This window comes from Astatotilapia calliptera, chromosome 4, assembly GCF_964374335.1.
Source record: "Astatotilapia calliptera chromosome 4, fAstCal68.1, whole genome shotgun sequence".
Lineage (NCBI taxonomy): Eukaryota > Metazoa > Chordata > Actinopteri > Cichliformes > Cichlidae > Astatotilapia > Astatotilapia calliptera.
Genome location: NC_137425.1, coordinates 4,102,815 through 4,115,583, shown reverse-complemented (window position 1 = coordinate 4,115,583; position 12,769 = coordinate 4,102,815). Strand labels below are relative to the sequence as shown.

Genomic DNA, 12,769 nt, shown 5'->3' with positions numbered 1-12,769 from the left:
TTAAAGGGAGTTTTTCCTTACCACTGTTGCCAAAGCGCTTGCTCATACAGGGCATCTGATTGTTTTATCTTTATTATTGTGGGGCCTTTACTTTGCAATATACATTTTCTGAAAACTGAATTGAAAAAGAGGGCTCTGCTCTGAGGTGTTTACAGATGGCTGAAACTACAACTAGCAGTAAAGTTACAATCAGAGACCACACTTATGCAATCACTGGTGACCAACAGTTGGCTACAACACAATGCAGGATGAGTGCATCACATTGATTTATGTGGACGTAAATTAATCAAAGCCCAGCTGCCCCACAGAACAAACTCCTTTCGGCTATTTCTGTCAGTGACCTTGACCTTACCCAGATCACAGGTTAAGGAAGGAACACTGACCAACTGGTCAAGCGACCAGTTCACCTCTTCACCACGAGTGTCTAGCACGTCCCTTTTCTCCCCAACATTGAGGGTTTAATCCCAGACTCTGATTTACCAATGACAGCAGGAAGTCTTTCTGTGTTTTAATGTGATGTCTGTGGTTTTTTATTCAGCAGATGAAACCTTGTGCAGTGATTCCAGCTCATACTCTCCCCTCTCTGATCATTAAAAAAATGAAAACTGTCAATCAGAGTTGGCGCTGGATTTTTCTCTGCTCGGCTTTGAAGCAGGGAACAACTGCAAGCTAGATACTGTCGTTTCATTTGATCAAACTGTGGCTGTATCAGCACATGCATTACTGCTTCAGTGGTTGAAAGCACACTACAGTGTTATTTTTAAGCCTTAGATCAAGCTTTGCTATAAGTCGGTCACATAGTTATGCCCCAATTAACTCATAACGCCCTGCGAAGCTGTAAAAGCACTGAGCCATGTTTGAGGCTTGGCTGTAATGAGCAGTGACTGCCTTCAAAAACTGGCTAAAGAAAGAATTACATAACCCTCCTACCTCTCATACAGTGTTATCCATACATCAACCACAGAGCTACAACAACCTACAGAGGCTTAAACCTAAAGCAGCTGAGCAGGACATTTAAACTGACGCATTTTACAGGCTGATGAGAACGAGCAGGATGAAGCGAGCCTTTCTGATGCCAGTCCGATAAAACAATCTGCCTGAATACAAAGGAGACGGGAAGCTGAGCTGGAAAGCAAATCATTAGGCATGTGCAGCATAGTAATTACAGCAGAGGCCTGCACTTACTGATCTCAGTTTCTCCCATCAGCGTGTTTACATATTCAGCAACGCCAGTGAGGCGTTTGCTTGTTTAGTTTTATCAAGAAACAAAAAGTAAAATACCCGAGGACTGGAGGTCACGAGGGTTACGCCGCTGCCTTTGATCTGCCTTTGTAGTTTGGACCTCAGGCCTTTTGTAAAAGTTCAGAAAACAAAGATTTTATTACAGTTTCTCATATCATCCACGACACATTCATGGAATCCATCCTTTTCTCAGATCTCTGAACACAAAACCTTTTATAGCAGAAAACCTCACAAGCCTGCCAAACAGCTTCATCTGCTCAACATCAAACAAAGGTTTCAAATCTAGAAAGCAAGCACTCGAAATAACGCCACTGAGCATTTCACATGTCGAAATATTTAAATGGTGTATATATAGCAGCTGGTTCAGTTTAGCGTAGTGGTAAGCCTACACGCCTTTGAAGCGGGAGTTGTAAGTTTGATTCCCAGCTGGGACATCTGTATCCTGTGAGGGTGCTGGGCTGGAAGACTTGGTAGTAAGCCCTAAATGCGATCGTGATATCGGCTATGGACGGCTATGTGCGAAGATGAAGCCCAAGCGGGGCTCTTGCTAGAACCTCAAGCTCTTTATTCACAAACCAGGTGAAAACAAGTGGCAGGAAATTAATAACCAATTGTAGCTCAGGAAGTAAAGCATGGAGGATAGTTTGATTTGATTTCCAACACCGGATGCAGACAGATGTTGCACACACTCCTCAGAGTAGTTGAGGAAAAATGTGGGCAGAGTTTTTGTAGTATTTAGAACATTTGTCCCAGACCCAGCATTTGGAATTGTAGATGAAATTAAGGCACCACCTTCATCAATTACCCTAAAAAAACCCAAAGGATTTGATTTAAATGTCTCTCTTAATGCTTATTCTTTTTAAAGTAAATGTTTATGGGCTTTTGTTGCTTCTATGTTCTGCTGATGTGCTCCTACATTACGTAACAAAGCGTTGCTCCGAGCGTCGTTCACGTCTTTGGTTCGTCTCGGTGTCAGCAGCAGTTTGTGCTGAGCTGCAGAGACGAGAGGAGGGCTGTGCTCAGCCCTAAGACAAGAGATCCGCTCGAGCAAAGCGTGGCTTGTCCTGAGGCAGGAAGTGAAGAGACGGACTGAAGAGGAGGAGTAAAAGACAGTTTGTGTAAGATTAAAGAGGCAAATGTTGGGCTGCTGTGTCCTTATAATTTGGTTTAAAATGACATTTTTACATTAAAAACCCCAACAAAGCATTGGGGTTTAAAAAATTCTTATCCATTTGTTACTTTTCTGACTCTGACCTTGTCCTTTTGTTGGAAGGATCTTAATATGGAAAAGTTCAACAAGCAAGTCATCGAAAGATCAAAATGAACCAATGAAAATGCAAAGGAAATGTTTCATTTTTAGCTCATGTGATGATCACAGCTGTGACTAAAGGTTTAGTTACCATTTCTTTCACTGGAACATCCAAACAGTCCAACTGAAGTTCAACGTTCGGCTTTCTCAGACCATCTAAAGGAGATGGGGGTCTACGCGCCTGGATGCAGCTTCTGCAGGCATACTAACAGTGTCTTCTGATTAAATGCTGAAAATTTCCATTTTCTCATATTCAAATGACCTCAAACAGCACAGCTGCACATGCAAAAATAACGCCATCGCTATGCCACTACCGCCGCCACCGTCTCCAACAGCCAGGCTTTTTGAGCAGGTGAGACCAGCAGCCCGATGATGATGATGTGACGAAGCAGAGGTGTAAGAAACTCCCAAATATAGAAGCCATCTCTGTGACACGAAGGCTATTTCTATCCAAATGAGTCAAACGGAGCTTCAGATATAAACTGTTGAACATAAGCGATGCAGCAGCTTGCGGCCCACATGTCCTCTACCACCAGGGAACAACTCTGAGACGATCGGTGCAGGTCTATAAAAATCAAAGCCTTACCTGATTTAAGTTTGGCCCGGCTCACCTTCAGGGTCACCTTCTCAGGCCTTACTGGACATTTTTAGATCATTCCCTGGAAGTCCTGTTCAGAAAGCTTTCAATGGTAAACATCAACACATTTGGTTGAAACTGAAGAAGCTGACATGGCTTTCATGTGGAGGATCATCTCTGGTAATGAGAGCCCCATCTTCAGCTACAATTGAGTTGGTTTGAGCAGCTTTGAAGCCAGATTTGAGTCCGTTTGAGTTTATCTTCTTCCCGAAAATGAAAATCAAGCCCATCGCAAGTTAACTAGTGATGACAACGGGGCTTCTGAGACATCTAAAATAGCAGCCACACTAAGAAACCACAAACAGAGGCCACCAGATTTGACCCAGCCTTACGATTTGGTTATCTGGCGTCACTTTAACATCTGGAGTCAGACTAAGCAGTCATACAAAGGTGGTTATTATCTTGACAAGCAGAGTGTGTTCACATGAAAGCAACCGCGCCAGCAGCATCTGACTAATCAGACACATGGACAGGTAGCAGCAGAGCCACTGATCAGCACTTCAGACTGTGTGTAAAAACTAGTCCTGCCTTCACACTAACGCCCACAAAGAAAAAGAAAGATGTTACAATAAAGAAGTTAACATTACTGAAATTAAACTCACGTCTTACTTATTGGTTACAAATACTTTGAAGACTTGGAGTGAAATAATCTCCTACGATCGTCTTCTATTAAAGAGTTTGTTTCTGATCGTTAAACTTCAGATACCAGCAGCAGGATGTTTTCAGTTGTTTATCAGCAGAAAGACTTAAAGTCTGAGAATAAAACTCTTCAGATGCATTTTTGCCGAACTCACTACCTGCCCTGCAGCATCAACCATTTTGCTCCTGTGTGGGAGCAGGAATGAAATTTCGGCATGAACAACATTAATAAACTTGGCGAAGCTCAAAATCATTCGTGCATTTCCAGTTCAAAACACAGACGAGGCTTCAGTTTAACAGACTTTTATTATATAACTTTAACGATTTAGTAATTAATTAAGAGGAAGTGCAGGCATGAAACCAAACGGACCGTTTCCTTAAAAGCTTTTTAAACATTTCAGTCCAGTAACGACAAACACAGACGGACAGTCAAAGCTGCACTAGGCCACTCCAGCACTGCTAAAGGGTCAATTCACCCAAATCACAACTGATCATTATTATTATTAATTTTAATATTATTGATAATGATATTATTATCATTATTGAGGACAATGCATAGACCCTGGCAAAAGTTAAATCACATTTTAGATTTTTTTTTACCCATTCGCTGAACTTTTTAATCACCAAAACCTCCTCAGGCTGCCTGTTTTGGAAATTCTGACGTTTTCTCTTAGATTTTAAAAATTTGTTTTATATTTTAAAACTGTTTATTTTCATAGCTGCTTAACATAGCTTCCATTGTATTGCAAAGGCTGAATACAACAGCTGAAATAAACTGTAATGGCCCTTTAGCTTTCCAAATTCATCATTATACAAACAACTGAACTGGTTTTTGTCTGGGCTCAGCATCGGTGGTATAGAGTTAGTTACTAGTAATACAAACATTTCCAAATATTTTTCCTGGAATTAAAAAAATTCTTGTGCTCACCAGAGACGTTTTGGCCAAAATTAAAATTATCAGGACTGACAAAACTATTCAAACCAATTTTTAAAGGTGAAGTTTCTCACACTTAAGACACAAAACACTTTTGTTTATCACCTAGCCTTAAATAACAGGAAATTGATAGAAGTCAGCACTGACTAACTGCTGTTTACTGGGCTACAGAGCCCGACTGACTTTTGCCAGCAGGTGGCGCTAATGAATTGACAGTTGAAAAAAAATAGACCTTAAAAAAAGACTATTGAAAGTCGATGATAATTAAGGGGCTGGCAAGAAAGCAATGTTCACGCTTAAGTCAGAAAAAAAATACAAACTTTAGGAATTTAAGTGTAAATTTCTTCCCAAATATACAATAAAATGAGATATGATGTCATTCTTAGATTACAGGGAATTGCAAGTTTCTGCCTTGTAAAATTCACATAAATCATAAATCTTCCATCTGCATTTCTGATTAAACTAATTTTTGGGGTGTAAATTTACTTTATTTACTTTACTACCATAAATATTGTAGATTTTTAAAATACATTTATTAATTGGGTGTTTTCTCAATTGCAAGGGTTTTTTGCCTTTTGTAAAACTCCTAGCATTAAAAGTAAAATCACCCACCTCAGCTATGCATTTAATCCACCCCCTTCAGTGGTAATAATATCCTATCATGTATCCCAGAAGCTTTACATTTATATCTTAGTTCAGCATTTTCCCATCACCCAAATTTCAAACCTATAAATAAACGTGTGATTTGACTGAACAGACCCTTTAATTTTCCTTTATTTTTATTATTTAAAAAAATCCTTCTATGTGAGATAAACACTGATAAACATCTTTTTAATGGGTTGAATCTTTTCCTCTATTTGGAGAAAAACAAACTCCTGACACCGCTGAATGAAATGTGCTTGACTCTGGTGAATGTGCAGCTTGTTATCTCCATCAGCGAGGACAGGACGCCCTCGTTTCTAACTGTGAATCTTAGCTTAGTGCAGCTTTATTTAAATTTAAATAATTTAAGTAGAAAAGGGAAGAACAGACGGACATAAATAACAGCTGAGTAATAACTAGTAAAATTAGACTATAAAGTGCACCATAGCAAACAGCCGTGCATGCAACTGGAGGAAAATAAATTATGTTATGACTGAACAGGAATAGAAAAGTAGTACAAAAACAGTAGAAAAAAGTGGCCTCATATAAAGATATTATACTCTATACCGTACATCAATAAAGCTTATTTAAAATCTAACGTAATGTTCAAATTATAAATTATCTTTGTGGCTAGTCCAAGTGTGGATCTCCAAGAGGAGGAATAAATAAACACAAACCATCTCAGCTCAGTCCAGTTGGGGTAAGTGCCTGTTAAAGACCTACAGAAACAGAACCAAAGACACTTCTTACTGAAAATAAACCCAAAGTGGCTGCCTGCTTCCATCTGTCTGCCGTGATGGGTGAAACCTTACCAGAAGGTTTGTTCTTCTGCTCGAGCACACACGTACTTTAATTAGTGTTTGCAAAACAAGGGGAAAAAGAAAGATTAACAGCTGAGGTGAAGTCAGGCAGCTCCCGTCGCACCCTGAGGAGATCTGAGGACACAAACACAGGAGGACGACGTCAGGCAAGGACACGATTTTTTTCTTTTTAACGCTTTGAATTCACCTTATTTGGATACGTGACACAACTTTTGGTCCTAAATAAGCTCTTCAAAGTCCCCAGATTCCATTTATCAATTTAAAATGCATTAATAAACAGTGTTAGCACTGCTGCACATCCAGCCCACACACCCACAAAAAAAGGACTCTTAAACCCAAGTTTCATGTCCTGGTTTAAAATAAAAGTAAAGGTCGACAGTACAAACCTCCAGTGCCCTCATGTGTCCTCTGTGTCACCTCTTCTGCTGTCTGGTCGCACTTATGAACAGTTTGTTCTGTTGGAGACAAACGAACATCAGCCGCAAATAAAATGCCAAAATCAGGACGTTCACAAAAACAGCTCAGAAAAACAAAAAGAAGAGCAAACGTTTAACTCGTGCTGAGCTTTTAGACAGCATCAGCTACGAGGCTAATGCTAATGGGGTCAAATGCTGCAGTTCCTCTAACATCCACTTGAGGCTTCAACAGCGAGCCAGTCCCCAACGTGCAACTTTACAGCAGAAATAAACGTTCAGCCTGCTACAGGGTCCAGTTTTGACCTCTGGTTTCATCCTACAGCAGGTGGACTGCTTTCTAAGTCAGCTGAGGCTTAAATTCCAGATGTGGCTGCTGCGACTGACACACTTACTCAAACTCCAGCTGGCATCGGCAGCGCTTGTTCTGCTCTGTAGATCTTCTGCAGGCTCGAGGGCCTCGTGAAGCAGGTGGAGCAGAACAAAGACTACTGCCGCCAGCTGCAGTTACAAGATGATGGAGTTTGGGAAGAAATCCACTGGAGAGACAGCCGTTTAAATGAATCAAAGTACGACCTCCTTATAACCATTTAATAAGGCATTTAAGGAAAAGACACTGGACATGCACTTTTGATTTTAACTCTTCTGTTAAATAATTAAAAAAAAACAAAAAAAAAAAACAGACTAAAATGTTTTAATATCCAGTTAAATTTCAAACTGCTTCTTTGGCCTCGCTGTGTGTAGCATGTGGAAACGTCCCTCTACTTTCACACACGCCTTTAAACATCTGCAAAAAGCAGCAACAGTGACCCCTGCAGGCCAAGCAGCTCCTCACACTCCACCTCATTGCTATGTTTTTACCTTGTGCTCTGGACATCTCATTGAGAAGTTATCCTCATTGAGGACACAGCCTGGAAAAACAAAAGCAGGACATGAAATAACCAAAGGAAAGTCAGTACTGAGCATCACCGAAGTGCTGAACTCGTACCCGACTGGATGGCACATCTGTAGTGATAATTCCTGGGGCAGCCCTTCTGGAAACAGCCCATTATTGCGCCTGTTTGCTGGCAGGTGGAACAAATCTAAAAAAAGAAAAAAGAAAAAAAAATATTTATAAAAATATTCATATATTTATTCTGGCTCTCTGATAGAGTAGCTCTGCATGATTAAACAGTTCAGAATAATCCATATTTATGGCTGGCTCTCAGAACAGACATCTCCTCCTCACTTTAAGCCAGCTTTCTTCTGATTGGCTGTGTGTCGGAGATGACCCCATGAGGGATATCCACTGTTTATGACATCACGCAGAGCCATGAGAAGAAAAGAAAAAAAAGTCTGTACCTCAGTGTTTGGGCTTTGAGGAGCTACTTGCTCATACACTGACCTCATAATGTGAAACTGTGAATGTTCATAAGAAACACGACCATCTTTGGGACTTTCAATAGATTAAAAAAAGAAAATCGTGTGATAAGGATCATATGTTCTCAGAACTCACCGTTTCCTGCGCGAGCCGCGCTCCCTCCTCCAACCCGTACAGCTTTCCTCGGATAAGGAAGACGCCGGCAGACCAGATGCCGCAGTCCTCGTGGATCCAGCACTCATCCAGGTGAAGAGGCACCTTTGGGGAGGCGTTGCCATCAGCAGCTCTGCTGTCGTCTGAGGGATTTACCCCTCGGCTTTTAGAGAGTCCGTTTAGCTCCTCCTTCTGGGCGTCCACGCTGGGATAGTAGGGGCCGTGAAGGTCCCCAAGGCCCATGACGTTGGCGGTGTGGCCGCACAGACAGCAGAACAGCGATGACTCGCACCGGCTGTCTGAGCTGAGCCGACCCGGCTGAAAACAGGAAGTGTTGGGAACAAACCCGGACAGAGACTTGCAAGCAGCCCGCCTCCCTCCTTCGCTGCTCCGAACAGTTGCCTCCTCCTCCCGGTAGTTGACCACAGTGCACGCTCGCCGCTCCAGGTGAACAAACGGGCAGAAACCGCCCGATTTCTTCTCCTTTTTGTCCTCTTTAGTTTTCACATATTTGAGCTTGATCTCAGTCTCTGTCGGAGAAAACAGAGACGAAGGCCCAGTCTGACGGCGGCGTTTCCTCCGCCACCTTGCGACAGTTTTTTTGCTCGCCACCGCACTCCTACAGGCTGAAGCATTCTGGTGCGGTGGCGGCGATGGTGGCGGGATCCTACGCTTCTGTTTTGTTCTTCTTAACTCTTTTGTTTTAGGAACTGCAAGCGGCTTCTTTCGTTTGTGATTAACGGTTTTTGCATTTGAAGCTTCGCGCTGATGCTGCGTCTCAATCTGCGGGGACTTCCTGTCCGTCCCAACATCTGCGTCAGACTCCTCTGAATGGCTTCTTGCCCTTTGTGGCGACTTCACCAGCAACTCGTCTGAGCTAGACACCCTCAAGACGTAGTCCATCACTTCATCGGAGTCGCAGCTCTCGTTGTATATACCCACAGCGTCGTGTTTGACTCGCCTGCTCAAGCTATGACGAGATACGTTACAGGTGAGCGGCGGGATTTCTGAGGCCGGCCTTCGTATCCTAGCGCTGCGGCGGACTTCGCTTTGCGGCGCTTTTTCGCTCTCACTCTGAGGAGGAGGAGTCTTCTGGTAGCATTTGTTTTTCTTCTTCTGATCAGTGACAGAAACTTCGATGATGTCGCTGTCATCGCTGGAGATGTCGACCGCAGATTCAGCTGTGTTGGCGTAAACGGCACCGAGGTCGGATAGGAGGACGACGGGCCGGGTGTGATGTACAGGAATGTCCACCGAGCTGTCCGAGGAATCTTCCGAGTACGAGCTGTCAGGGCTGGGCGAGCTCAGAGGCTGAGGTAGGTGGTAGCACGCTCGCTCTTCGTCGAGTGAGGACGCGGCGGGGGACAGGGGCTCCACCATGTGTGCCACGCCGTCCTGCATGAAAGAGCCGCACAGGAGCGGCTCCTTCGCAGCGGACACGAGGAAGATGACATCAGAGCCGCTGTCGCTCTCCTCTCCGCCGCTGCTTTCAGGAACGGGGCCACCGCTCTGCTCGGGCCCACAGAAACCCCGATGCCACAGGCTGCCATGGACTCCGTCGTGGTACAGATCCAGCCCTGGACCAAGCGTCGAGTTCATGTAGCCCCCCAAAGACTCTGGGCCGTCCTCCATGTCCCTGCAGCGCACGGGCGCTCCTGGCTGCGTGGAGAGCGAGCCGTAGGAGGAGGAGGAGGCTCTGGATCTGTACGAGGAGGCGAGATCTGTGCTCACTGGGCGTCTGTGGTACCACTCGGGCTTCTTGGCCAGGTCCATGGCTTCAGCGTGGCTACGGGTCAGTGGGTTGTAGCTCTTTGACAGGTCCATCGCCATGAGAGGAGGATCCTGGGAGGACACATCCATCACTGCAACACACAGACGAGCAAAACCCTGTGATCCAGTTAGCACAGCTTCCCAGTGATTAAAGAAAAACACCCCAAAAACACACAGATTGAAAACTGAAAACAGTCAAACCAGAGCAACTGAAACTTTAAGAGCTGTTTTGTTAGTGGGTAACAAATAAGTTAACATTTAAAGCCACATGTGCAACTTAAAGAATATTTATGGAACAGACAAAAACAATCAGTTCAGTGTTGGTAAACAATGGATGGTCATATGACCTGTTTGTTATTAATATGAGTTTACAGGTAAATGGTATAATAAAAAAAAATGTATTAGAAAATAAGCATACAAACGCAGATCTGCATAGACCTTTATAGCATGAACACATTACGATAAATCAATGAAAATTTATTTTATTTTTTTAAATTTCTGCTGTCAGTCTCCAGGACTATCAGTAACAGTGATTGGCCCACAGTGACACTGTAATCCATCATTCAATTACACTATCCTTCTTTTTGCCCTTGTACAGCTATGACTGATTACAGACTGACCATGATGCATTTCTGTTTTGTATTTTTGAATCATTTCCCCCCAAAAGCCACGCAATCAATAAAGTTAGACACGAAGTATCATTCCTTTTTTTTAAATTTGCATTTTGTTCTTTCTTTTTTTTTATCCGTGATAATCGTGACATGAAAGCCAGCTCCTATCCAAGAAATATAAGACGATAAAGGATTTAGTTTCACGGTATCGTCCTTTCTAATCAAATTTCGATGTAGATGTAGCTTACTATTATTTTATTTATTTAGCCGGACAAGCAGTAAAATATAAGCTACTTTTAAATAATACACAGGAAATAAATGTAAATATCACAATAATTTATATCTGATGACTAAGGATATGGCTGTAGTGACTGATGGATGAGAAAAAAACCCAACTAATTAATCGATAAGTTATGTCAGCTTTTCCTCTAACAGGTAGGCCCGTTCACTCAGATGCCTCCTAAAACCTGCCTGTTACAGATGTTTTGCTGTTGTCAAACAGCTGGGGATCTTACCCCTGAGGTGTGGGCGGTTGGGGCGGACCTCCCCGATCCTGACACTGCGGACTTTAGGGTGACACCTTCCCCGGAGCAGCGCGAGTAGCGCGGTTAGCTAACGCAGCTCTCCAGGCCCATGGCCCGGACTGGATGTAAACAGCAGCGACGCCAGCCCCAGCTCATGCTAGCCGGACAGCAAGCCGACGTCGGCCCGCTACGCTGCTCCAAAACGCAGCCGATACTTGACGCGACGATGACCCGTGAACATTTCCGCGGAGGTGAAATCCACCAGGTAAACCCCGACCTGCTGCTACCATCGGTATTTTAAAGTTGTCATCATGGACGTCTCTTCCCTCCTTAGTCAAGCCACCGCGAAATAAAGCGGAAAAGAAGGTGGCGTCTTCAAAATAAGAGCTTCAGGAAACCGTCAACATCTATTTGTATTTCAACTTCGTGTCACCTTTGCAGTCACACCGAGCTCAGCACTTCTGTTTTGTTTGATTGAAAACTTTGTTTGTAATCGTGACTTCACCAAAATATCTGTCACTCATGTTTTTTTGATCATTTTCTTTTTAGTATACTTATACTGAAGACTTATTTCACACTTTACCAAACTACTATCCCATATCACCCATAACATCCCCCCCAAAATCTACAAATGTGCAGCTCTATGGGCGATTGTTTCTGCCACTTTTGTGGTGAAGACTTTTGTGGAAAAAAAAAATGTGCCAGAAACAAAATTTCCTAAAGTATAGAATTTTGCATATTAATAATTTATTAACTGCATTCTTTTCAATAGTACTATGTAAAATTATGTTCATGGAAATCTGAAATAAACTCCTACGTCACACAAATGGGGCTTTTATTGTGAAATATTCACTTGGAAATCACCTTTAACTTTTTCAGGTATCTTCACTCACTCCTTCTAGCTTTCACATTCTGATTCTTATTTACTGCTGCATCTTCACAAGATGTCAGAATAACTTAATTAAAAAAACTGTTACATTTATCTATTTATTTTTGGTACAAATTATTGCTGTTTTTTATTTTAATTAGAGGCAAAATGACGAAACATGTAGCTCTATGATACGGAGGACCACAACTGCCAAAATAAAGGTAAATGTGTTAATAAAAACTTCTTATATACAGTGGTCCCTCGCTATAACACGGTTCACCTTTCGTGGCCTCGCAAAATTTTTTTTGTGCAACTTCGCATGCTTTTTTTTTTTTTTTTTTTTTTTTTTAACAGCCGTTCTGCGTCCTGATTGGCTGTAGACCATTGTCAATCAATCTCGTGCCTGTCTCCTGTCCAGTACAGAATGCGTTCAGCTCGTCAAATTTACATAAATCTTCGATGCTAGCAGTGTGACTCTGAAGTGCTGTACTGTATGTTTGTAAGTTTTCTCCCCAACAAACACAACAATGTCGATGAAATGTTTTGCACCGTCATAGGCTCCTGCGGGTGCCTTTGGTTTAGTTCTATAATACTGGACTTATTTTTCTACGAAGGTTTGAACTTTAAGAGTGTTTAAACAAGAGAGAAAATTCTGAAAATGTTCGTGCCTGTTTGAGTCAAGTGTATAAAGTGTGTAGTGAGGGGTTTTACGGCCTTAAAACATCCATAATAATTGTAAAAAATAAAGTTGGCTACTTTGTGGATTTCACCTATCGCGGGTTATTTTTAGAACATCACTCCCGAGATAGCTGACGGACCACTGTATAGGAACCCAGTGCAATAATG

General features: G+C 42.6%; 1 protein-coding gene across 2 annotated transcripts; it reads right to left on the bottom strand.

Moving 5' to 3' along the window:
• Positions 1–4,114: 4,114 nt before the first annotated feature.
• On the bottom strand, positions 4,115–11,876 carry LOC113020256 (uncharacterized). Of its 2 annotated transcripts, XR_003272177.2 has the most exons (7): positions 11,047–11,876; positions 8,133–10,012; positions 7,626–7,719; positions 7,499–7,548; positions 6,611–6,679; positions 6,216–6,338; positions 4,115–6,122 (listed from the first exon to the last, which is right to left on the bottom strand). XR_003272177.2 is itself a non-coding variant. In XM_026164053.2 (6 exons), exons 2-5 carry the CDS (start codon positions 10,008–10,010, stop codon positions 6,638–6,640), a joined length of 2,064 nt encoding a protein of 687 aa, XP_026019838.1. In that variant the 5' UTR covers positions 10,011–10,012; positions 11,047–11,876; the 3' UTR covers positions 4,115–6,338; positions 6,611–6,637. The 2 variants fall into 2 exon arrangements, 1 of the variants encoding a protein (XP_026019838.1); XM_026164053.2 differs by having other exon boundaries at positions 4,115–6,338.
• Between the last annotated feature and the right edge of the window lie 893 nt (positions 11,877–12,769).